The sequence below is a fragment of the Oncorhynchus tshawytscha genome, linkage group LG07 (genome assembly GCF_018296145.1).
Source record: "Oncorhynchus tshawytscha isolate Ot180627B linkage group LG07, Otsh_v2.0, whole genome shotgun sequence".
In the NCBI taxonomy this organism is placed as follows: Eukaryota; Metazoa; Chordata; class Actinopteri; order Salmoniformes; family Salmonidae; genus Oncorhynchus; species Oncorhynchus tshawytscha.
Genome location: NC_056435.1, coordinates 28,803,633 through 28,830,912, shown reverse-complemented (window position 1 = coordinate 28,830,912; position 27,280 = coordinate 28,803,633). Strand labels below are relative to the sequence as shown.

The window sequence follows — 27,280 nt, the reverse complement described above, 5'->3', positions numbered from 1 at the left end:
ATGCCAAAGTGAAAACGTGTTTTTAGAAATGTTTCCATAACTATTCACACCCCTGAGTCAATACAATGCAGAAGCACCTTTGGCAGTGATAACAGCTGTAAGTCTTTCTGGGTAAGTCTCTAAGAGCTTTCCACACCTGGATTGTGCAACATTTGCTCATTATTCTTTTCAAAATTGCTAGACAACCATTTTCAAGTCTTGTCATAGATTTTCAAGTAGATTTAAGTCAAAACTGTAACTCGGCACTCAGGAACATTCACTGTCTTCTTGGTAGATTTGTCCTTGTGTTTTAGGTTATTGTCCTGTAGAAAGGTGAATTCCTCTCACAGTGTCTGGTGGAAAGCAGACTGAACCTGTGGATTTGACCTGTGCTTAGCTCCATTCCGTTTCCTTTTTATCATGAAAAACTCCCCAGTGCTCAACGATTTCAAGCACACCCATAAAATGATGCAGATGCCACTATGCTTGAAAATATGGAGAGTGGTTCTCAGTGATGTGTTGCATTGGACTTGCCCCAAACATAACACTTTGTATTCAGGACCAAAAGTTCATTGCATTGCCACATTTTTGTTGACTTGTTGCAAACAGGATGCATGTTTTGTAATGTTTTAATTCTTTACAGGCTTCCTTTTCACTCTGTCATTTAGGTTAGTATTGTGGTGTAACTACTATGTTGTTGATCCATCCTCAGTTTTCTCCTACCACAGTCATTAAACTATGTAACTGTTTTACACTCACCATTGGCCTCATGGTGAAATCCCTGAGCGGTTTCCTTCCACTCCGGCAACTGAGTTAGGAAGGTCACCTGTAACTTTGTAGTGACTAGGTGTATTGATACACCATCCAAAGTGTAATTCATAATTTGACCATGCTCAAAAGGATATTCAATGTCTGCTTTTTTTTTTTTACCCATCTACCAATAGGTGCCCTTCTTTGCGAGGCATTGGAAAACCTCCCTGGGCTTTGTGGTTGAATCTGTGTTTGAAATTCACTGCTCAACTGAGGGACCTGAGAGCCATATAATTGTATGTGTGGGTTACAGGGATGAGTTAGCCATTCAAAAATTAAGTTAACCACTATTGTTGCACACAGAGTAAGTCCATGCAACTTATTATGTGACTTGTTAAGCAAATTTTTACTCCTGAATTTATTTAGGCTAGTCATAACAAAGGGATTAAAGACTTATTAACTCAAGACATTTCAGCTTTTCATATTTTATTAATTTGTTCAATTCCATTTATGGGGTACTGTTTGTAGATCAGTGACACAAAGTCTACATTTAATCAATGTTAAATTCAGGCTGTAACACAGCAAAATGTTCAGAAAGTCAAGGAGTGTGAATACTTTCTGAAGGCACAGCACTGTAGATGGCCACTGCTGCACAATTTACAGTCATATATCCGCTTGTGAAAATGCACCAGATGCACTTACGTGTGTTCAATTTTGTTTGAGCCGGCGTCCTTGACTACATTTAATTATACTGGCGGCAGTCAGGAGGTTTGGCGCAGAGCACAGTGGTCTATTTTAAGAATCAGTCACAGTCCTGATTGAGGGTTGTTCTGCTGCCCACTCAACCCCCCCCCTCCCCCCCTTCACAACACCTGAGAGCTGGGAGGAGGGGCAGGTTGGACGAGCATGTCACACGTCACTCTCACTCATATCACTCATCATTTCAGCTAGTGTGTGTGTGTGTGTGTGATCAGTACCTGTAGCGCTGTTCCAGTCCTCTGAGGCAACAGGCCAATCTCCTATGCTGTCGATGAGACGCATGAGAGGCTTGGAGTCGAGCTGCTCTATCAGAGCTACAGCAGACAACACAGACAACACAGTAACACCTTTACGAATGCACCGTGAGTCAATCTTACATACTTACTGTTGATTAATATTACAGAGTATGCAACTAATTCTGATGAGACCAAAGAGCTGCGTAACAGTGTTAACTGCTGTTGAGTTAGTATGAGTTTAGACGTGAGAAATCCTACTCACTCTCATTCATGCAGGAGCTGTAGAGAGTTTTGGCCTTCTTGAAGGCATCACGGTCCTGATCACTCTCAGTCTCAAAAACTCCTGTGAGAAGATAACCGACAGCATTGCAAAGATTGACCTAATGTTATTCATTGATTTTATCGAACACAGCAAGTTGATGATAACACCGTGTAATCCTGCATACAAGACAGTAGCTGACCATGGGTCACTTTTATCACATAATGGCTGACCCTGAGGTTACTATGGAAACATGTTGCTGACTGACCTTTAAAGGCCCATTGATTTTCCTGTATTTCCACACTATGAGGTTATGATCATGCCGTTTTGGTGTAAGAACTGTTTGAAAAGACCACCTGAAATTTCAGCCTTTCTTGGTGGGATGGAGTTTTGGCCTTCCATGGTGACATCCCCATGCAGTAATTTGTTAGTAGACCAATAAGAAAGAGAGTTTCAAACCCCTCTGCCAATAACAACTAATTTTCAGTTTTCCCCTCCCCACTCAGACCACTCCTGGCAAAATTCTTGCTTGAGATATCGCCTTTTGCTAAATTTAATTGAAAACAATCACAGTAAGATACTTCAGTGTTACCCAAAAATGATTTGACATTGAGATAAAAAAAAAAGAATGGCTGCATTGGACCTTTAAGCACGATCTCCAGCTTATCTCTGAGGATGTCGAAGACGCTGTGGCGGGAGCTGGTCTCTGGGATGACATGGCGCTCCAGCCAGCCCCCACAGGCATACTGGTAGAAGTTCTGACAAGCCTCTACCGTTGCATCCATGTTCTGCAGAAGACGAGCAGCTGTGGGGCCACAGTCAGATGAGGAGTCAAGAGAGGGGAATATGGGATTACATAGCAGTTAAGGGAAACTTGTGATGCAGTTATCTGTGATGTTGATGTAATATTGAGTGACGAGTTTGTTTTGGGAGGAAGAACAACCCCATGTGAAGGCAGAATGCTCACCTGCAGTAACACACTCAGGAGTTGTGCAAACATTGCTGGGGGCAGAACGATACTGCTGCCCTGAAAACATGACACAGTGAATGGATATAAGAGGAACTTTTAATAGAAAACAACTATCGTCATTCCTGGCAAAGAGTATGAATTTATTTTAACAGCAGCATTAAGGACCATTTGGATTTCTCTGTCAATCATGGCTTGATACTGTCTGTCTGTCTGGTCTCTCTGTGTCACAACTTCTGCCGAAGTAGGTTCCTCTTCTATTTCGGGCGGTGTTCGGCGGTCGTCACATGTCACATGTCACTAGCCATCGCCGATTCATTTATCATGTTCCATTTGTTTTGTCTTGTTTTCACACTCACCTGGTCTCAATTCCCTAATTACATGTTGTATATTTTCCCTCTGTTTCCCCCATGTCCATGTTGGGAATTGTTTATTTTGTAAGTACGTGTTTTATGTGTTACTGGTGCACTACTGGTTTTGTAGCCATGTGTTTGTTGTTTTGCATGCAGTTAGTTTTATATATTAAACTGCTCCGGCTATTCACCACGTTCTGCTCTCCTGCGTTTGACTTCCCTGCCAACAGTTACGCACCCCTTACAGAATTCCCGACCATATCATGGAGTCAGCAGGAACAGGTGCCCCTGGTGTAGGGGTCGAGGAGCGCATCCAGGAGCAAGCAAAGGTAATCCACGCAAAGGTAATATGGGGTTGAGATCTGGAGACTGGCTAGGCCACTCCAGGACCTTGAAATGCTTCTTACGAAGCCACTCCTTCGTTGCCCGGGCGGTGTGTTTGGGATCATTGTCATATGCTGAAAGACCCAGCCACGTTTCATCTTCAATGCCCTTGCTGATGGAAGGAGGTTTTCACTCAAAATCTCATGATACATGGCCCCATTCATTCTTTCCTTTACACGGATCAGTCGTCCTGGTCCCTTTGCAGAAAAACAGCCTCAAAGCATGATGTTTCCACCCCCATGCTTCACAGTAGGTATGGTGTTCTTTGGATGCAACCCAGCATTCTTTGTCCTCCAAACACGACGAGTTGAGTTTTTACCAAAAAGTTATATTTTGGTTTCATCTGACCATGTGCCATTCTCCCAATCTCCTTCTGGATCATCCAAATGCTCTCCAGCATTCTTCAGATGGGCCTGGACATGTACTGGCTTAAGCAGGAGGACACGTCTGGCACTGCAGGATTTGAGTCCCTGGCGGCGTAGTGTGTTACTGATGGTAGGCTTTGTTACTTTGGTCCCAGCTCTCTGCAGGTCATTCATTAGGTCCCCCAGTGTGGTTCTGGGATTTTTGCTCACCGTTCTTGTGATCATTTTGACCCCACAGGGTGAGATCGTGCGTGGAGCCCCAGATCGAGGGAGATTATCAGTGGTCTTGTATGTCTTCCATTTCCTAATAATTGCTCCCACAGTTGATTTCTTCAAACCAAGCTGCTTACCTATTGCAGATTCAGTCTTCCCAGCCTGGTGCAGGTCTACAATTTTGTTTCTGGTGTCCTTTGACAGCTCTTTGGTCTTGGCCATAGTGGAGTTTGGAGTGTGACTGTTTGAGGATGTGGACAGGTGTCTTTTACAAGTTCAAACAGGTTCCATTAATACAGGTAACAAGTGGAGGACAGAGAAGCCTCTTAAAGAAGAAGTTACAGGTCTGTGAGAGACAGAAATCTTGCTTGTTTGTAGGTGACCAAATACATATTTTCCACCATAATTTGCAAATAAATTAATTAAAAATCCTACAATGTGATTTTCTGTATTTTTTCCCCCTCATTTTGTCTGTCATAGTTGAAGTGTACCGATGATGAAAATTACAGGCCTCTCTCATCTTTTTAAGTGGGAGAACTTGCACAATTGGTGGATGACTAAATACTTTTTTGCCCCACTGTATGTCTCCGTCAGGGGTACATTCGGTCCTCCACTTCACCAGTCTCCTCAAATTTATTTTTTGTGGAGAAGAAGGAAGGAGGTCTGCGCCCGTGCCTTGATTATCGAGGTCTCAATAAAATCACGGTGAGGTACAGTTACCCCGCTACCTCTTATCGCCACGGCGATTGAATCAATGCACGGGGAGCGCTTTTTCACAAAACTGGATCTCAGGAGCGCATACCACCTGGTGCGTATCCGGGAGTGAGACGAGTGGAAGATGGCGTTTAGTACCATCTCAGGGCATTATGAGTACCTTGTCATGCCGTACGGGTTGATGAATGCTCCATCAGTCTTCCAATCCTTTGTAGATGAGATTTTCAGGGACCTGCACGGGCAGGGTGTAGTGGTGTATATCGATGACATTCTGATATACTCCGCTACACGCGCCGAGCATGTGTCTTTGGTGCGCAGGGTACTTGGACGACTGTTGGAGCATGACCTGTACGCCAAGGCTGAGAAATGCCTGTTCTTTCAGCAAGCCGTCTCCTTCCTAGGGTATCGTATTTCCACATCGGGTAGAGAAGGAGCGTGAGCGCATTTCAGCCATGTGTAATTGGCCGACTCCCACCACGGTAAAGGTGGTTCAGCAATTGTTAGGGTTTGCCAATTACTACCGGAGATTTATCCTGAGTTTGGTCAGGTGGCTGCTTCCATTACCTCACTGCTGAAGGGTGTCCTGTACTTCTGCAGTGGTCAGTTGAGGCGGACAGGGCTTTTGGGAAAATAAGGGCTCTGTTTACCTAGGCGCCCGTGCTGGCCCATCCGGATCCCTCTTTGGCGTTCATAGTGGAGGTTGACGCGTCTGAGGCTGGGATAGGAGCAGTGCTCTCTCAGCGCTCGGGTACGCCACCGAAGCTCCGCCCCTGTGCCTTCTTCTCAAAGAAGTTCAGCCCAGCGGAGCAAAACTATGACGTGGGGGACCGGGAGCTTTTCACTGTCGTCAAGGCCTTGAAGGCGTGGAGACATTGGCTTGAGGGGCTAAACACCCTTTTCTCATCTGGACTGACCGCCGCAATCTGGAGTACATCCGGGCAGCGAGGAGACTGAACCCTGGCCAGGCAAGGTGTGCCATGTTTTTCACCCGTTTTGTTTTCACCCTTTCGTACAGACCAGGTTCCCAGAACATTAAGGCAGACGCACTGTCCCGGCTGTATGACACAGAGGAGCAGCCCGTGGATCCCACTCCCATACTCCCCGCCTCTTGCTTGGTGGTGCCGGTAGTGTGGGAGCTGGACGCGGACATTGAGCGGGCGTCACGTGCAGAGCCCGCTCCCCCTCAGTGTCCAGCTGGGCGTCTGGTGTCTGTACTGCTGTCCGCAACCGGCTGATCTATTGGGCCCACACGTCACCCTCCTCTGGTCATCCTGGGATCGGTCGGACGGTGTGCTGTCTTAGTGGGAAATACTGGTGGCCCACTTTGGCTAAGGATGTGAGGGTTTATGTTTCCTCCTGCTCGGTGTGCGCCCAGTGTAAGGCTCCTAGGCACCTGCCCAGAGGTAAGTTACAACCCTTACCCGTTCCACAACGGCCGTGGTCGCACCTGTCGATGGATTTCATAACCGATCTTCCACCTTCACAGGGTAACACCACGATCCTGGTCGTTGTGGATCGTTTCCCTAAGTCCTGTCATCTCCTCCATTTGCCCGGTCTCCCTACGGCCCTACAGACTGCGGAGGCCCTGTTTACTCACGTCTTCCGGCAATATGGGGTGCCTGAGTATATTGTGTCTGATCGGGGTCCCCAGTTCACGTTGAGGGTCTGGAGGGCGTTCATGGAACATCTGGGGGTCTCGGTCAGTCTTACCTCAGGTTTTCACCCCGAGAGTAACGGGCAGGTGGAGAGAGTGGGTAGGATGTGGGTAGGTTTCTGAGGTCTTATTGCCAGGAGGGAATTACAAGGGGAACATCCTCTGGCCAGTTTACATCGTAGCGTATCCTATAACATGGATATAATCACATATTTCAACTCAAGTGTCAAGACTCACCCTCGGTGATTGAGCTCCTTGACACACCAGATCTATTAGATTGCTCTGCATTGGAGAGAAAATAAACATGGAAAATGCTTGATCAGAGCACTTACTGTTACAATAGGCTGGAATGCTTTGCCCACCTCAATAATGGACATTTTATTCTGATTAGAAAATTGGTTGCCTATTTATCCCTCAATATATTTTACAAAGCACTCTGGGATAGTTGTCACAAGATGCTCATAAAGTTTTTCAGATACTGCTTGGCTTTGTGCTTTCCAACTAGACAAATCATAACATGAAAACCTGATGAATATCACAGTAAGATGTGAGTGTAATTAGTGGAGGTCAAATTCTATTTGTATTTCTACTGCCCAATTGCCATCGCCCAACTATAGCCAAACCATATGACCTCCACAATTTGACATACCCGTTAAAATGTAAATTGCATTACTATTAGTGGAGAAAATCAGAGGGTCACAGACCAATTCTGGACATTAAGCACTTTACTTTACAAATGGAATGGCATTTAGCAATTGATTAGGGGAATAGTCCTCAGTCGTTGGGTTGAGCCTACCTCTCAAAGCCGAAGTGTAGAGGACTGTCAGTCCAGCTAGGGCACAGCTGACCAGCAACAACAGCACAGATAGCCCGATCTCCACAACAGTCCAACGGCGCTTCACTGGTTTGGTTGATTTTTCCATGATATCCATTTGGCTTTCGGATTTTCCCATTCTCACCTCTCCGGGCTCTCTGGGAAATGAGCGTGCAGAGTGAAGGGGACGGGGTACAGGCAGAGAGCCTGCGTACCCGTTTGTGAGTGGGCTGTGTCAAGTGATGCAGTGCTATGCCAGTCATTCAAGTGACCTAGACCAAGTGAGAGAAAACATAGTTGAACCTTCAACTTATCCCTTCATAGGAAAGTGTGTCTCCTTTCTATGCTAAAGCTTATTTATAGGCTAATAGCCTAATGAATCACACCCTTCCATTGGGCCTACTGCGCACCTGGAAATAAATTATTGTAGTGTCCGATGTGACCATGGTGTTCCCTTGACTGCTTCTGTGATATGACCCAGACACACCTGACAACAATGCGCAGAACAAATTATGAGCTCAGCTTTGCCACTTTGCTATTTTGAGAAAATTCTTAGTTTGGGACATAATATTTGCTCATTTGACTTTGGATACGTTTTTAGCCTTACAAGTGGTCATATTAGGCTTAATGTTAGATATAACGTGGGTTTCTTCACCCACTCATATCTTAAAGCATTTTGAATGAAATTATGCATTTGTGCTTTTAGCACACAAAAAAACGTGTAGGCCTAACTCAATAGGGTTATTGTGGCCCTTCATAATTCTACAGCTGGCCGTACACCTCCTGCACAATATTTCCTACTCATCATAATGTTTTATCTGAACACAATATTGCAAATGAGCATTTCTGGGGAACAAATCCCAATGACTCATACCTTTCAGCATCACTTTGCATCTTTTCACTCATCAACACCTGTTCCTCCTCCAATACCAGCCTGTTGTACACGCTCTCTAGCTGCTCTTCTATTAGGAGTGACAGGAGGCAGGGCTCTAAATCAGAGGTTCATGCCGCGGTGCCCCATTAGCTTCTCCTGATGAATACTCATGGGCACGTCTGGCACGGCTGTTGGAGGTTGGAGGAGCTGCAGGTCTTTACTGCCCGTCTCGAATGTATTCGCAAAAGCTGTCTGTCTCAATGTCAGAGCTACATATCTCTGTAGTCAACAAGACCAGGTTGCTGTAGTAGGCCTATATCCAAGCCAAAAATCTGCTTTCACCCCTCAGATAGACGATACAATGAATTCCTTATTTTGATAATTAGATATTGCATATTTGATACTGTATCTAATAGTGATGTGATTGCATTGTCATCTTCAGTTTTCTTACAAAAGGTTGTGGTCATTTATGTATTAAATTCTGTTGATATATGCTGAGCAAAAATATAGACGCAACATGCAACAATTTCATTGATTTTCCTGCGTTACTGTTCATATGAGGAAATCCGTCAATTTAAATAAATTCATTAGGCCCTAATTGATGGATATCACATGACTGGGAATACAGATATGCATCTGTTGGTCACAGATACCTTAAAAAAATGGGCCTCGCACTGAGCCTCAGGATCTCGTCACAGTATTTTTGAGCATTCAAATTTCCATCGATAAAAAGCAATTGTGTTTGTTGTCCATAGCTTGCTTGCCCATACCATAACCCTACCGCCACCATGCGGCACTCTTTTCACAACTTTGAGATCAGCAAATCGCTAGCCCACACGATGCCAAACATGTTCTGCGGTTGTGAAGGCGGTCAGGACGACTGGACATACTGTCAAATTCTCAAAAACAACATGGGAGGCGGCTTATGGTAGAGAAATTAACATTCAATTCTCTGGCAACAGCTCTGGTGGGCATTCCAATTGCACACCCCCTCAAAACTTTAGACATCTGTGGCATTGTGTTGTGTGACAAAACTACACATTTTATAGTGGCCTTTTATTGTCCCCAGCACAAGATGCACCTGTGTACTCAAAGCATGCACGGACCAACTGTCAAGTGTCTTCACTGACATTTTCAACCTCTCCTTGACCGAGTCTGTAATACCTACGTGTCAAGCAGACCACCATAGTCCCTGTGCCTAAGGAAGCAAAGGTAACCTGACTAAATGATTACCGCCCCGTGGCACTCACGTCAGTACTTTGAAAGGCTGGTCATGGCTCACATCAACAGCATCCTCCCAGATATCCTAGCCCCACTCCAATTCGCATACCACCCCAAACAGATCCACAGATGACGCAATCTCAATCACAATCCACACTGCCCTTTCTCAAATAGACAAAGGAACACCTATGTGAGAATGCTGTTCATTGACTACAGCTCAGCGTTCAACACCATAGTGCCCTCAAAGCTCATCCATAAGCTAAGGACTCTAGGACTTAACACCTCCCTCTGCAACTGGATCCTGGACTTCCTGATTGGCCGCCCCCAGGTGGTAAGAGTAGGCAATAACACGTCTGCCACGCTGATCCTTAAACTTCTTATGGCTGCAATCCCGTTAATGGGGGATGATATGACAACAGGCAGTGAAAGTGCAGGGCGCCAAATTCAAAACAACAGAAATCTAATAATTAAAATTCCTCAAACATACATGTTTCTTATACCGTTTTAATGGTAATATTGTTGTTAATCCCACCACAGTGTACGATTTCAAATAGGCTTTACAGCGAAAGCACCACAAACGATTGTTAGGTCACCCCCAAGCCACAGAAAAACAGAGTTTTTCAAAAAGCACAAATAGAGATAAAATTAATCACTAACCTTTGATGATCTTCATCAGATGACACTCATAGGACTTCATGTTACACAATACATGTATGTTTTGTTTGATTAAGTTCATATTTATCCAAATATGAGTTTACATTGGCGCGTTACATTCACTAGTTCCAAAAACATCCAGTGATTTTGCATAGCCACCTCATTCAACAGAAATACTCATCATAAATGCCAATGATAATACAAGTTATACACATGGAATTATAGATATACCTCTCCTTAATGCAACCGCTGTGTCTGATTTCAAAAACCTTTATGGAATAAGCAAACGATGCAATAAATAGCCAGAATTGCCGCCATGTTGGCGTCAACATAAACAAGAAATTACATGATAAATATTCCCTTACCTTTGATGATCTTCATCAGAAAGCACTCCAGGAATCCCAGGTCCACAATAAATGTTTGTTTTGTTCGATAATGTCCGTTATTTATGTCCAAATACCTTATTTTATTAGCGTGTTTGGTATACATATCCAAACGCTCATTCTGGTCAGCGTTATGTTGGACAAAAATTTCAAAAAGTTATATGACAGGTCGAAGAAACATTTCAAACTAAGTACAGAATCAATCATTAGGATGTTTTTAACATATAGCTTCAATAAAGTTCCAACCGGAGTATTCCTTTGTGTCTTGATGAGCAATGGAACGCAAGAGGAATGCGTGTGATCAGAAAATGGCTCACTGCCAGTCACCTGATAGATTCTGCTCTCATTCAGTACCACAACACAGTAGAAGTCTCATTCAAATTTCTATACATCTAGTGGAACCCCTAGGAAGTGCAACATCATTAATATCTCAAGGGGATTTCATTGGGAACTGTGGTGAATACATACCAAGCTCAGATTTATCACTTCCTGTTTTGATTTCTCTTCAGGATTTTGCCTGCCATATGAGTTCTGTCATACTCACAGACATCATTCAAACAGTTTTAGAAACTTTAGAGTGTTTTCTATCCAATACTAATAATAATATGCATATATTGGCAACTGAGACTGAGGAGCAGGCCGTTTACTTTGGGCAACTTATTCATCCAAGCTACTCAATACTGCCCCCCAGCCATAAGAAGTTAACACTGGGGCCCCTCAGGGGTGTGTACTTAGTCCCCTCCTGTATTCCTTGTTCACCCACGGCTGCGTGGCCAAACACGACTCCAACACCATCATTAAGTTTGCTGACGACACAACAGTGTTAGTAGGCCTGATCACCGACAACTATGAGACGGCCTATAGGGAGGAGGTCAGAGAACTGGCAGTGTGGTGCCAGGACAACAACCTCTCCCTCAATGTGAGCAAGACAAAGGAGCTAATCGTGGACTACAGGAAAACAGGCCCCCATTAACATCGACGGGCTGTAGTGGAACGGGTCGAGAGTTTCAAGTTCCTTGGTGTCCACATCACCAATGAACTATCATGGTCCAAACATACCAAGACAGTTATGAAGAGGGCACGATAAAACCTTTTCCCCCTCAGGAGACTGAAAAGCTTTGGCATGGGTCCCCAGATCCTCAAAAGGTTCTACAGCTGCACCATCGAGAGCATCCTGACCGGTTGCATCGCCGCCTGGTATTGCAACTGCTCGGCATCTGACCGTAAGGCACTACAGAGGGTAGTGCGAACAGCCCAGTACATCACTGGGACCAAGCTTTCTGCCTTCCAGGACCTATATAATAGGCAGTGTCAGAGGAAAGCCCATAAAATTGTCAGAGACTGCAGTCACCCAAGTTATAGACTGTTTTCACTGCTACCGCACGCCAAGCGATACCGGAGCGCCAAGTCTAGGACCAAACGGCTCCTCAGCAGCTTCTATCCCCAAGCCATGAGACTGCTGAACAATTAATAAAATCGCCACAGGACAATTTACATTGACCCCGCCCCCCCCCTCCCTTTTGTACACTGCTGCTACTCACTGTTTATTATCTATGCATAATCACTTCACCCCCACCTACATGTACAAATTACCTCAACTAACCTGTACCCCCGCACACTGACTCGGTACCCGTGCCGCCTGTATGTAGCCTCGTTATTGTTATTATTATTGTGTTACTTTTTATTTTAGTCTACTTGGTAAATATTTTCTTAACTCTTCTTGAACTGCACTGTTGGTTAAGGGCTTGTAAGTAAGCGTTTCATGGTAAGGTCTACACTTGATGTATTCAGCGCTTGTGACAAATAAAGTTTGGTGGGATTTGATTTGTAACTATCATGCTGTTTAATCAGCTTCTTGATATGCCACACCTGTCAGGTGGATGTGTTATCTTGGCAAAGGAGAAATGCTCACTAACAGGAATGTAAAGAAATCTAAGCGTTTTGTGCATATAGAACATTTCTGGGATCTTTTATTGCAGCTCATGAAACATGGGACCAACACTTTACATGTTGCGTTTATATTTTTGTTCAGTGTAGGTTATACCCTCAAATGTCTTGAGGGAATAGAGGAGATTCAGTAACCTTTAAAGGTGTATTTGTGAATTAGAGCAATGATGCAATGTTATGGTGCATAACTAGACATCAAAACGAAACCTTTGGGTGGAAAATGTCATGGATTTAGACTTTCTTTGCTCTAAGCACCTTTTCTCGTTAGTTGGGATTACATGTTTGGTGACTGGCACCACAGCCACGTCTCTAAACTTCTCAACTCGGTGCCAGGGATTAGTGCCTGTGTCAGGTCAACAGAATGAACTTACTCAGTGTTTCTGAACTCTGAGCCTGTGTTTTGTTTATACACTACATGACCAAAAATATGTGGACTCCTGCTCGTGGAACATCTCATTCCAAAATCATGGTCATTAACATGGGGTTGGTCCCTCATTTGCTGATATAACAGCATCCACTCTTCTGGGAAGGCTTTCAACTAGATGTTGGAACACTGCGGGAGGGACTTGCTTCCATTCAGCCACAAGAGCATTAGTGAGGTCGGGCATTGATGTTGGGCGATTAGGCCTGGCTCGCAGTCGACGTTCCTCCTGAAAGAGGAAAGGGCCTTCCCCAAACTGTTGCCACAAAGTTGGAAGCACAGAATCATCTAGAATGTCATTGTATGATGTAGCGTAAAGATTTCCCTTCAGTGGAACTAAAGGGCCTAACCCGAATCATGAAAAACAGCCCCAGACCATTATTCCTCCTACACCAAACGTTACAGTTGGCACTATGCATTCGGGCAGTTAGCGTTCTCCTGTCATCCACCAAACCAAAATTTGTCTGTCGGACTGCAAGATGGTGAAGTGTGATTCAACACTCTAGAAAACGCATTTCCACTGCCCAAGAGTCCAATGGCGGCGAGCTTTACACCACTCCAGCCAACGCTTGGCATTGCGCATGGTGATCTTAGGCTTGTGCCCCAGCTGTTCGGCCATGGAAACCCATTTCATGAAGCTCCCGACAAACAGTTCTCGTACTAACGTTACTTCCAGAAGCAGTTTGGAACTCGGTAGTGAGTGTTGCAACCGAGGGCAGACCATTTTTACGCACTACCCGCTTCAGCACTGTAAGCTTGTGTGGCCTACCACTTCACGGCTGAGCTGTTGTTGCTCCTAGACTTTTCCACTCCCCAAATAACAGCACTTAAAGTTGAACGGGGCAGCTCTAGCAGGGCAGAAATTTGATGAACTGACTTGTTGGAAAGGTAGCGTCCTATGACGGTGCCACGTTGAAAGTCACTGAGCTCTTCAGTAAGGCCATTCTACTGCCAATGTTTGTTTATGGAAATTGCATGGCTGTGTGCTCGATTTTATACACCTGTCAGCAACGGGTGTGGCTGAAATAGCCAAATCCACTAATTTTAAGGGGTGTTCATATACCTTTTGTATATATAGTGACAAAGAAAATGTCATTTTTTTGTTATTGTTCTCTAGTTTGTTAAGACTTTGGGGGTATTTTTAGGATGCACACATGTAGTATTCATGCTCAAAACATTCCATAAAGTAGGCAGCATGCATGATACAGTATTCATTTAGCACAGATAGATAGAAAAGTGTTATCTGACTGGTAGCAAAATTAGTGTACATTTTTACATTAAATAAAATGACCAGCAAAGATCATACAAATGAGTTTCAATCCTATGAAAACTTGAAACTATAGCAGCTCTAAATGTATATCTGTTTATGTACCAGTCGTGGTTAAATGTGTGCTAAGGTATGTAGCAACGGAATGCCTGTGAGGCAGTGCTCCTTACCTGGATCTAGACGGTAAAACTCCCTGAGACGTCTCTCACAGCAAGCTGTTTTCCCAAACACCCCTACTGAGCTGTCACCCAGAGCTGGTGTGTGAAGAAATGACGTTGTGGCGCTGGATGCTTGAGAGATACTATCTGGTTCAGTTTGCAGCTCAGAGTGAGAGAGAGAAAGAGTGAGAGAGAGAAAGAGTGAGAGAGAGAGAGAAAAAGATGGAGAAAGAAAGAGAGAGGGAGCGAGGGAGAGGTAGAGAGCATCCCTTACAAAAATACATTATTAAAATAAAAAATAAAAATATTTCCTTGCAGTATTTTGTTTTGCTGTCAATACTTTTGGGTTTATGTTTTGCTTTCAATATAATTGTTTTTTTTTGCAATACTAAGAATTTTGTTCTCTACTTCGGAAGCGTTGCTTGATGTTAATGGCACAAAATTATCTCACTCACTCGAGGATTGAACCAAGTAATAACACTATTACTCTATTGAAAGTGTTTAAAGCAACAGTCCTTAATTGAAAATGAACAAAGTGAACTCCCTGCCAGAGTTTCCGTAAAAAGCTGAGGGATGGGGCTGGAGGAATGCAACCACTCTCAAATCCATAGACTGCGCTATGGGATGCAAGGGCGACCATCCATGATATCAAACTAACAGTTTTAACAATGTTTTTAGGCTAAACAGTGGTTGTTTAAATGTACTTTGCTTACAAACATTGGGGTAAAAGAAGCTTATATGTGGGGTTCTGATGGGCGACAACAGTTGAACTAAACTCATGAGGCATTTATGTTATATTCTTCAAGAATCAATGCCCTCAGAAAAGCCTCAATGAATCAGGGCATGGACTCTTCAAAGTGTTGAAAGCGTTCCATTGGGATGCTGGCCCATGTTGACTCCAATGCTTCCCTCAGTTGTGTCAAGTTGGCTGGATGTCCTTTGGGTGGTGGACCATTCTTGATACACACAGGAATCTATTGAGCGTGAAAAACCCAGCAGCGTTGCAGTTCACACACACAAGTTGGTGCACCTGGCACCTACTACCATAACCCATTCAAAGGCACATTAATCTTTTGTCTTGCCCATTCACAATCGATGTCTCAAATTATCTCAAGGCTAAGAAATCCTTCTTTAACCTGTCTCCTCCCCTTCATCTACACAGATTGAAGTGGATTTAACAAGTGACATCAATAAGGGATCATAGCTTTCACCTGGATTCACCTGGTCAGTCTATGCCATGGAAAGAGCAGATGTTCTTAATTTTTTTGTACACTCAGTGTATGTCGCCATTTGAGCGTAATCCATTAAAACCTTCTATAGTCTAAGCCGGGGGAGGGAGGTTTCTACTAAGCTAATATATGGAATTATTTTAAGAATAACAGATTCATAGATGGAAAAATACATAGTAAAACAATTCAAACAAAATGAAGTTTGTTTTGAATTCTGTCCGATATCTGAGATATATGAGAAAGATCAGGATATTTATACATATTTCTTACACATATTTAACCCCTTTGTTTAGGCACTGAACTACATCCATATGTACTTCCCTTGTTTTGTAGGTTAAACTGTTTGGACGCTACAGATGTTTTCATGAGAAGACCGATTTTCAGGGTTGTCTTATGGTCTGACAAACACCGCTGTAGCTTGGTCACCTTCCACCGCAGATACAGAAGGCCGCCATTGGTGGATGCTGTGGATTGAGACGCAGCCCATGCAAAAAATATATGTAGAGGAAATGAACTCAAGATGATTTAACCCCCCACCACCTTTCAGGAAATGTCCAGCAAAATCGTTCCAGTGTCACACATTTGGGCTTTTTAGATGTGGTCATCCTAATTCCACTGGTGGAAACATTGCTACTCCAACATATTAACAACATCTTTTCACATGTGAGGAGAACAACATTATTTCAACCCCACATGTGAATCTGCAATTCAGTTTTTTTACGTGTGAAACTGCAAATTTGATTTTCACGTGATTGTTTTTCACATGTGAACTTGCAATTCCACATGTAAAAGTGAGATTTTATTTTTTATTTTACATGTGAAACGACAAATGTGGATTATAATTAATGGACATTTTTTTATAGGGGCTGATAAAATGTGCAATGGGGGAAAACAAATCTGAAATGTTTTAATGGTAATGACGAGATATAGAAGCTTTTTTAAACCTTGAATACAATCTCGAATACAAGTTTGCGTGCAGGAAAATTTCTGCAACAATAGGATGATCAAATTAAGATACAGCATCTGTATTCTCCACAAATGTAAAAAGGTAGTGTTATAATGTGAACTCTAAATTGATACATGTGAAAATATGGTTTCAGGTGTGAAATTTAAGCTCAACATGTGAAACAGCTATTTCACATGTGAAAAAGTGATTTTCATATGTAAAACTGCAACTTTGACGTATTTATTTTGTACGGGACGTAAGAGAGAGTTGAAGGGAGAGGAGGGGTAGAGGTAGAGATGGTAGAAGGCTGCCAGTGAGATAGTGACAGTGATAATAAGAAATCATGAGGAGGAGAAGACTTTTGTTATGGAGGGAGAGAGAGTGGCGAGAGAGAGGCAGAGGAGGGTAGAGGAGGATCGCAGTTGGCATCAGTTTCCTCAGTGTTTCATTTTCTTACAAAAGTTTCTATTGAAGGATCCCGCCCAGCTGCTGAGTGAATCAGTGAAAAGGACAAAGGGACTCTGAGAGAGGGGAAGCTGGCTGGAAGAGCAACTGGAGAAAAGCATGGGCTTACAGGAATCTGTGGAGGGAGTGTATGGAATGTAATATTGACTCTTTAGTGTCCCAGGCCGTATGAGCAGTTTAAAACAATCTCCAGCCCAAGGGAGGGCACTGCTGCTTGGGGGAAGTTAGTTAGCTGCTGCCTGGTCCCGCTGTTCGCTGAGACATGACCCTGCCCTGATGTCAGATTGAAATGGCATGGCGCCCAGGCTCATTATCAGGCTGATTAAACCACAATAATGAACTGATATTAGATAGAGAGTGGGAACCACTTTGGCCAGCTAACATCCGTTTCTCTGTCCATCTGTCCATGACGGTTTGGTGTTGCTGATAAAACAAGTTATGAAAACAGATCATGTTGAGAACAGTGTATAAATTTAGCAGTGGACAATCTTTATCACGCAAACTAGAACTAGAGGTTCATTACCAGATGAAAGGCCAAAATAGATTTTTCATACGTACTGTGGCAATCAAGGAAATACAGACTGGATATGGCTGGGGGAATGTGCAACACGTTATTATGCTTAATTCCATGTAAAAATATGTTTATTTTTTTGCATATCTTAAGCATACCTCTTGAGCTGTCTGTATCCTTGTGACTGATGGTAATTTTTCAAGAAACTAAATATGCTTCTCTGCATCTGCGGAAATCTGGGTAAAAGATTGAAAGGAATGTTAGTCTTATTCAGTACATTTAGTAATTGCTTGCTTTTCTAAAGGCTACCAACCTTGTCAGCATGCCAGCTAAGATAGTTAGACAAGCTAGCTTCTCTAACTTGATTGATATCCTCAAATGGCTTATTGGTCACTAGTTATGAGGTTGGGAGATTGGGAACCTATCTGGGCTAGCTAAAACCAACTTTATAAAATTGCTAGGTGGCTAGTAGTGTTACAAAGAAACAACAACAAAATAGGACAGGACAAATCTGAGAGGGCACGTGCCCCTCTTCTCCCTATGGGCATGACACCTCTGATGCAACAGACAGACCAGAGGAACAAAATATATGGGATATCACTAATATTTCCATTCCATTCCATTAGAAATGGGTCCTTGTGCCAAATATTCCATCGTTAGGCCCCGAGCCTGGGAAATCAAGACTTGCAAATGAGCTCATAATTCTGGAATCATTTAGTTGGAGGGAATGTGTTCCTATAACTCAGAAATCATTCAACATAACCATCGATAGCTACATGAATAAATAAACTCAAACTCTCGGATGGATGATAATATGCTCTGTGTGCATTCGAGAATGTATTGGAAGATGTTGGTTTCTTTTCGCTGAGATTTTGTCAACGCTCTTGGTTTCAGGTTAAGGGGGAAAGAAGGGGCCAGGAGTTGCAGGAGTTGTGCCCCGTGTAAGCATCCCCATTTCCTGACTTCATATAAGTACATACAGTAACTCAGTTAAACAATACAGTGCACATTTGTGTCACTGCTAATTTAATAGGGAGGACCATTGACAGCTGGTGATGGACAGTAGTTCCAGGTAAAATGTCTGGCTGTTTGGCACACGCCCACAACACATTTGAATAGTTCATTGAAACGAAGTGTTCATGGAGTCGTGGCCTTTGTTTTTCAGTAGCCAACTTGCAGCTTCTTGATATGTACTATATTATATATTGGTAGTTGTTTTAGGGTTTACCAGACATGGCTTGTCATGCTCATTATTCCTTATATGGCTGATTGTCTGATGTTCTCTGTCCTCCACCTGTATATGGAGCAGAGACTGCTCCCAGTGCTTGGTAAAAGCGTGTCTCATTGCAGGAGTTCAAATTCAATCATTATAGATTTATTTACTCTGTAAAGTGTATAAGGCAGTGTATGTTTGTGCTCGCTCAGGCCATAAGTTAATACTTCCCTGTCTCGATGATTAGAAGCTTTGAAAAACTAGCTTTGAAAGCTTTTTAATTAGGCTATTGGGAATGAACTCAACTCGTGCTTTTGCATGAGTTTGTTAAATTCTCAATTCTCAAATGCGGACAGTTCTCTGTGGGGAAAAATGAAATATAGGGTCACCTGGGTGGTAGTATTAATTACAGTTGTTGTTTTTACCAAGAACATACTGGACATTTATGTGCCTCTTTATTATAACAAATGAAAATGATTTTTCAAATGTCCTCCATTCTGCACATGTATTATAACTGTTATTTTCTTCAAGGTCTCTTCCTATTATAATAACATGGTAACAAAAATGCATGTATTTTTTTTTTAATATTCCATTTCATTTCCTGGAATTGTTTTGTTTCTTGCTGGAACACATATTTCTTAAGCCTATTGTGGCAGTCCAGGGGGTTTGGTCAAGACGTTTACACAGATCGGACACGGACAGAATTGTATTAGCTCGGTTTCAAGGGTGTTTATTTAAATAATAAACAAAAAGGAAATAATAGGCCTCCTTCAGGAGGTCTCCTCCGGGATACTGTCTTCTGGGCTCCGGGATCTTGCTGTATCCTGTTGGGAACAAAACCGAGCTCCCTCCGTTATCTCTGGTACTGAGCACGACTATACAGGAGTAAACTCTCTTCTCCAGTCCCCACTGCCCTTCTGGCAGCTTTATGAGACTCGTCCAGCTGGTGAGCAATCAGCCCCTTGATTACTCACAAACCACAATAAGCCCCAATTAGTCCTGGCCGGAGAGCCCGTCGAGACCTGGCACGTCCGTCTGTCACCAGGCCTTGACGAGTCTCCCCCTGGTGGCTAACCTGAGGGGGCTGTCGTCAGTGTGACGTATGTCTCCCTTCTCGATAGGGCATCCGTGTTCCCATGCTTCGCCCCTGACCTGTGCACAACAGAAAAAGAGAAGCGTTGAAGAACCACCTGGTGACCTGACTGTTTGTGTCCCTGGTCTGGATGGCCATGGGAGCATGGTCTGTGACCAGGGTGAAGTGGGTGCCCAACAGGTAATACTTGAAAGTGTCTAGCGCCCACTTCACCGCTAGACACTCTTTCTCGACAATTAAGTTTTGTTTTTCTCTGGGTATCAGCATTCGGCTTATGTACATGCTGGTTTGCTCCTCCCCATCATGTACCTGGGACAGGACGTCCCTAGTACCGTGTCCCAAGCGTCCGTCTGGACCAACATCGGTACCTGGAAATCGGGCGTTACGAGAATCAGATGGGAGCATAGTGCTTCCTTCAGGCGCCTGAATGCCGCTTCGGTCTCACCCGTCCATTTCACTGTTTTCGGGAGGCGAACCCTGGATAGATCGGTAAAGGGAGAGGCTATTGCCGAAAAGTTGGGGATAAACCGGCTGTAGTCCCTGCCAGTTCCAGGAAGGACTTGACCTGTGTCTTGGTGCATGGAACGGGACAGTCACATACCGTGTGGGCTTTCCTCTCTTTCCGTTCCCCCATCCGATCAAATACCCCAGGTACTCCACTTCCTCGAACACTAACTTGCATTTCTTGGGGTTCGCTGTCAACCCGGCTTGCCTGAGCGTGTCAGATTGTCTTCCCAACATTGGCTGTGGATGATGATATAATCCACATAGGCCGCTGTGTAATGTTGATGGGGTCTTAAGACTCAGTCCGTCAGATGTGGGAACGTGTGCGGGCTCCGTGGAGACCGAATGGGAGCACCCGGTATTTATAATAGCCGTCTGGTGTCTTCTCCCGGGAGGAGGCTGCCAACGATACCTGCCAATATCCTTTGGTCAGGTTGAGGGTGCTGATGTACCGGGCCTTTCCCAATTGGTCGATGAGCTTGTCCATCTTCGGCATGGGGTAGGTGTCGAACAAAGAGATGTCGTTCATACCACAGAAGTCATAACAGAAGCACAGGCTACCATCCTAGTTTGGGCACCAACATGATGATGGGCTGCACCAGGCGCTGTGGGACTCTTCAATGACGTCCATCCTCAGCATAGCCTCCACTTCCTGTTTCACAGCCTTCCTTCGGGCCTTGGGATCCAATATGGCCTCTTTTGTACATGGTGTTCAATGAGGGTCATGTGGCCTGGCTTCTCAGAGAACACTGCAGTGTTCCGATTGACGAGCTACCAGAGCGTTTGCTTCTGGGCCATGTCAAGGTCCTCATTGCTCAGTACCACCACTGGTACCATTGGCATCCTAGGTCCCGACCATAACACGGCCAAGGCTGTCCTCTCGTGCCACCTCTTCAATAGGTTCACATGGTAAATCTGTGGTTTCTGTCTCCCCGGCTGCCATACGTGGTGAATGATGGGCGTGACTCAAAACGCAGAAATAAAAATATAATTCATGCCTTACCTTTGACGAGCTTCTTTTGTTGGCACTCCAATATGTCCCATAAACATCACAAATGGTCCTTTTGTTTGATTAATTCTGTCGATATATATCCAAAATGTCCATTTATTTGGCGCTTTGGATCCAGAAAAACACCGGTTCCAACTTGCGCAACGTGACTACAGAATATCTCAAAAGTTACCTGTAAACTTTGCCAAAACATTCAAACTACTTTTGTAATACAACTTTAGGTATTTTTTTACGTAAATAATCAATCAAATTGAAGACGGGATGATCTGTGTTCAATACAGGAGGAAAACAAACTGTAGCTAGCTTTCTGGTCATGCGCCTCTATCTAACAGTACACTTGAAGTTACCCTCGTACAAGATGGCCGTACTTCTTCATTACACAAAGGAAAAACCTCACCAATTTCTAAAGAATGGTGACATCCAGTGGAAGTGGTAGGAACTGCAAGAAGGTCCCTTAGAAATCTGGATTCCCAATAAAAACCAATTGAAAAGAGAGTGACCTCAAAAAAAGAGAATCTGAATGGTTTGTCCTCGGGGTTTCGCATGCTAAATAAGTTCTGTTATACTCACAGCCATGATTAAAAAGGTTTTAGAAACTTCAGAGTGTTTTCTATCCAAATCTACTAATAACATGCATATCTTATCTTCTGGGGATGAGTAGCAGGCAGTTGAATTTGGGCATGCATTTCATCCGGACGTGAAAATACTGCCCCCTGTCACCAAGAAGTTAAGACCAGCACCTTGTCTCCCACCTGGATTTCTCAGAGCTGGGTTCCCCGATTGTAGACCTGGGCCTTCTCCATATGTTCCCTTACCACTGGCCATTTGGCTCCGCTCCCTCATCATCTCCACGTATTCTACCACGCTGCATAAGGGGGTTGGTTGTGCTTCCCACACCTCCGTGGCGAGGTCCAGTAGTACGCGTGGCCTCCTCCAATAGAGCAATTTGAAAGGGGAAAACCCGGTGGATGACTGGGCACTTCTCGGACCGAGAACATAAGGTGGGGTAGTAGCTGGTCCCAGTTCTTCCCGTCCTGCTCGTGGACTTTCCGCAGCATTTGTTTGAGCGTTTTATTGAAACACTCGATGAGCCCATCGGTCTGCGGGTGAAAGACGGAGGTCCGGATCTGCTTGATCTGTAGGAGAGCACACAAATCTTTCATTAGTCGGGACATAAACTCGGTACCTTGGTCGGTCAAGATCTTGTTCGGGATGCCCACCAGGCTAAAGACGTGGAACAGCTCCTGGGTGATTCCCTTGGAGAAAGCCGCCCATAGGGGAATGGCCTCAGGATACCGGACGGCATAATCTACTATTACCAGGATGTACCGTTGTCCTCGTTCCATTTTTACCAGGGGTCCTACTATATCCATGGCGATGCAATTCAAAGGGCACCCCAATGATCGGTAGGGGTACCAGTGGGTTTCGGAAGTGTGCTTTAGGGGCAGTGATTTGACACTCTGGGCAGCTGCCACGGCCCTCCTCATCCTGGGCAAGTGGAACTGGTTAGCAAGCCATTCCCGGATCTTCTACATTGCAAGGTGCACCCCCAACAGATGGGTGTGGGCCAGCTGAAGAACGGTTTCCACATACCGTCGGGGCAGCGACAGTACCTCTCGAAGTTCCCCCTGTTGGCGTCACACCTGATACAAAATGTTATTCTTGATTTGGAAATGGGGGTCTCACAGTCAACCCCGGAAGTAGCTGGCTATCCACCATTATCACTTGGGCTGCAGCGGCTTTCAAGTTTGGATCCTCCCACTGGGAAGTCCTAAACTGTCCCCTCAGTTGGCCCATAGCGGGCATCTTGGCTGGTCCCTCAAAATCAATGAGGGGGAGGTTGGGCTCCTCCTCCAGTTGTTCACCAGGGGAGTCTGGTTCCGGCGCCCCCTCAGACTCTGACTCTGAACCTTCTAGATATGGGTTAGTCAACCGCTTTCTTCCAGGCCGCGCAGGCGACAGGTCGTCCTCGCTCTCGTCTACCACCAGCTCTCTGTCCGTTTTCCTCAGCTCATGCCTCCACAGTGCCATGAACAGTGGACAATCTGGTCCCATGAGGAGGGGTATTGGCAACTCCGGTATGGCAACACCATCATCTGGCAGCTCCCTTGTGGCGTCACAATGCCGGATACTGCTCGGTGTCACTGTGGACACAGGAAACGGACATCTCCCCAGGCTCATGACGATGAGCGCAACCACATTCTCGGAGTCCAATAAAGCTTCAGTGTCATGTTTGTCGACTTTCATCGGGACCATGGGTGCCGGTGTTTTGTGGTGGCCCAACAAGAGGTGATGTAGTTCACAGTGTGACCCATCTCGCCTCCGGGGCTCGCTGATGGCATCGACTCCTCTCGAGCCGGGCAATTCCATGCAAGGTGCAACACTCAAAACACCTCCTTTGGTCTCCATCTACCAGGGGTCATCGGCTACGGGTTGGCTCTCCCCCAGCCGTCTCTCTGCGGCCCTTTGGCCCCGCTGACAGTTGGTTCGGGGTATACGGCGGCGGGGGTGTCCTTCCGTTCCCTCAGACGGGTCCACGAATCGGCCCGGCTCCCCTTCAGCAGGGCCTCTATGTTGTGATGTGTCTCCACTGCTCCCAGGAGGTCCTCCAAGGTCTGGGGCGCACGTAGACTCGCTGTCCTCGTCATGTTGTGGGGTAACTCCCGTAAGAAGCTATGATGGAGAGGTTGGATATGTCGGTTAGGAGCCATGCCTTGGTGATGTGCAGTAGGTCGCTTATCTGGGCTCCCTCCAGCAGAGGGAGCCATCGCCGTATGATGTAGACTTCGAGTCTCCCTCTGGTGGCTAACCTGAGGTACTCCACACTATGAAAATGGTTGTAGTTAGCAGTTGCAGATTTCCCATTGTCTGCGATTTATTAATACATCCCTGCAGAATTCTAAAGGATTATTGCTCTCTGAATGTCCCCAGCTAACACACCATATATGAGTTTATCATTGCATAACTTTAGAATAAGCATTGTTTTAGATGTGAATCCCCATTTAGTCATGCTGTCACTAAGATACCATCCCACATCAAAGAAAATTCATTCAATCCAATGGCTTTTCAAACACTGTCTCTGTAGGTCGGGTCTGGGTTTGTTAGCTTTCCCTACAGACTGGCTGTTAGGGTCGTAGTAGGCTGTAGATTAATGAGCTGATGTTCCCTCCTGATGTTCTGGCTCTGCTGTGACTAACCACAATGTTCTCCCTGTACAGATTTACTGCCTGGTTGTCTAACGCTTCCTATTTTTATTTATCCATTTTTTATTTAACCTTTATTTAACAAGGCAAGTCAGATAAGAACAAATTCTTATTTACAATAACGGCCTACCAAAAGGCAAAAGGCAAAAGGCATCCTGCGAGGACAGGGGCTGGGATTAAAAATAGATTCATTAATTATAAATGTAGGACAAAACACACATCACGACAAGAGAGACAACACAACACTACATAAAGAGCGACCTAAGACAACAACATAGCAACACATGACAGGCAGCAACACATGACAACACAGCATGGTAGCAACATGACATGATAACAACATGGTAGCAACACAACATGGTAGCAGCACAAAACATGGTACAAATATTATTGGGCACAGACAACAACACAAAGGGCAAGAAGGTAGAGACAACAATACATCACGCAAAGCAGCCACAACTGTCAGTAAGAGTGTCCATGGTTGAGTCTTTAAATGAAGAGATAAAACTGTCCAGCATGAGTGTTTGTTGCAGCTTGTTCCAGACGTAAGCTGCAGTGAACTGAAAAGACGAGCGACCCAGGGATGTGTGTGCTTTCGGGACCTTTAACAGAATGTGACTGGCAGAACGGGTGTTGTATGTGGAGGATGAGGGCTACAGTAGATATCTCAGATAGGGGGGAGTGAGGCCTAAGAGAGTTTTATAAATAAGCATCAACCAGTGGGTCTTGCGACGGTTATACAGAGATTACTAGTTTACAGAGGAGTATAGAGTGCAGTGATGTGTCCTATAAGGAGCATTGAAAAAAAGCGATGAAACAAGATAGTAACTAACTAATTGGATACCACGAACTTGGGGAGAAAAGGGGGTCAAATTTAAAATAAAAAATAAAAAATAAAAATGGCAGCACAACATTGTGCATTGTTCCTTGTTCCTTGTTGTTCCTTGTGTAGAATCAAGGAAACCAATGGTGACATCATTGAGGACCTTTAAGGTTGCGGTGAGATACCCGTAACCGGTGCAGAAACCAGATTGCAAACCAGAGAGAATACTATAGACATCAAGAAAGCCAGTCAGTTGATTATTGACAAGTGTTTTGATAAACAGGGCAAAATAGAAATAGGCCTATAACAATTAGGATCAGCTTGATGAAGAACAAACCGTGGCTGCCTTCCAAGCAATGGGAACCTCCCCAGAAACGAAAGACCGGGGGCAGCAATCTTAAAGAAGAAAGGGTCTGAACCATCTGACCCAGATGTTTTTTTGGGGGTCAAGTTTCAGGAGCTGTCACAGATCCCTCTGGAACTTTCATTGCGCACACCTGGCCCCTATTCCAACGGATTGTATTTGTATATATGTGCCCTTTGTTCACCATGGTGGGGTTGGTTATTGTTACAATGTCTGTTGGTGTGTGTGAGTACCCGTGTTGTGTGTTTTGGGATTTCGTGCCCTTGTGGATTGCGCAGATGATTACGGGTCTCGTCCCGTGTGTTAATCATTGTGCGAGTGTGTTATTTATTCGGGGTACTCCTCGCTCTTTTGTTTGGGTTTCAACTTCGTAACTTCGTAACTTTGTTACGGGGCAGGTGAAAAAGGGAGAAGCATCGGGGATAGTCGAATTAGAAGGGGTGGGAGATGAGGAAATTTTGGACGGACAAGGAGGCATGGCTGAGTCAAATAGGAATCCTGACTTAATGAATTGGTGATTAAAGAACTTAGCCATGTGCTTCTTATCAGTAACAAGCACATAATCAACTTTAAGGGACATGGGCAGCTGTGAGAAGGAGGGTTTATTTTCCAGGTCTTTAACCATTTTCCAGAACTTCTTAGGGTTAGACCCCAAGACACAGGGCTCTGCAGGCTTGTCAACTCACATTACATTAACATTTGCATTTTAGTTATTTAGCAGAAGCTCTTATCCAGTAGCTGTCACTTACAGTTAGTACATTCATCTTAAGATAGCTAGGTGAGACCTGCATATCACATCATAGTAAGTACCTTTTTCCTCAATAAAGTAGTCATCAGCAAAGTTTTAGGCAAGATAGACTCTTGTAACAGGTCCTGGTCAAGACATCTCTCCAGGCCCACTACGAACTGATATGATTTCTCCTCCTCATCTTGGTCTCTCCAGGCTTTCTCATCAGCTCTCTCCTGGTTATGATTTACTTAATTATTGAGTATCTGTATGGGTTGTTGTACATTAGCATACATTGCCTGTTGCCTGTTAGGTTGTCTTTCCTTTTATACAAGCTATCTGAGCACTGAGCAGTCTTCAATGTTTGGCCCTGTCCGGGGGTGTCCTCGGATGGGGCCACAGTGTCTCCTGACCCCTCCTGTCTCAGCCTCCAGTATTTATGCTGCAGTAGTTTATGTGTCGGGGGGCTAGGGTCAGTTTGTTATATCTGGAGTACTTCTCATGTCCTATTCGGTGTCCTGTGTGAATTTAAGTGTGCTCTCTCTAATTCTCTCTTTCTTTTTCTTTCTCTCTCTCGGAGGACCTGAGCCCTAGGACCATGCCTCAGGACTACCTGACATGATGACTCCTTGCTGTCCCCAGTCCACCTGGCTGTGCTGCTGCTCCAGTTTCAACTGTTCTGCCTTATTATTATTGGACCATGCTGGTCATTTATGAACATTTGAACATCTTGGCCATGTTCTGTTATAATCTCCACCCGGCACAGCCAGAAGAGGACTGGCCACCCCACATAGCCTGGTTCCTCTCTAGGTTTCTTCCTA

General features: G+C 44.6%; 1 protein-coding gene and 1 long non-coding RNA gene across 3 annotated transcripts in view; one reads left to right on the top strand and one right to left on the bottom strand.

Moving 5' to 3' along the window:
* LOC112254325 (membrane metallo-endopeptidase-like 1) overlaps positions 1–14,528 on the bottom strand; it is a 42,685-nt gene extending 28,157 nt beyond the window's left edge. Inside the window, exons 1-7 of one of the 2 annotated variants that reach the window (XM_024426757.2) lie at positions 14,385–14,528; positions 7,430–7,719; positions 6,871–6,915; positions 2,951–3,010; positions 2,627–2,788; positions 1,987–2,067; positions 1,707–1,802 (exon numbers count right to left, since the gene is read on the bottom strand). In XM_024426757.2, coding sequence (XP_024282525.1) covers positions 1,707–1,802; positions 1,987–2,067; positions 2,627–2,788; positions 2,951–3,010; positions 6,871–6,915; positions 7,430–7,586 — 601 coding nt within the window. In that variant the 5' untranslated portion in view covers positions 7,587–7,719; positions 14,385–14,528. The remainder of the gene's footprint in view (positions 1–1,706; positions 1,803–1,986; positions 2,068–2,626; positions 2,789–2,950; positions 3,011–6,870; positions 6,916–7,429; positions 7,720–14,384) is intronic. The other variant, XM_042324249.1, reaches the window with a different exon arrangement.
* The window catches only part of LOC112254327, a 35,815-nt gene extending 8,737 nt beyond the window's left edge, over positions 1–27,078 (top strand). The window contains exon 4 of the long non-coding RNA XR_006083721.1: positions 27,040–27,078. This is a non-coding gene — a long non-coding RNA (uncharacterized LOC112254327). The remainder of the gene's footprint in view (positions 1–27,039) is intronic.
* The last annotated feature ends 202 nt before the right edge of the window (positions 27,079–27,280 follow it).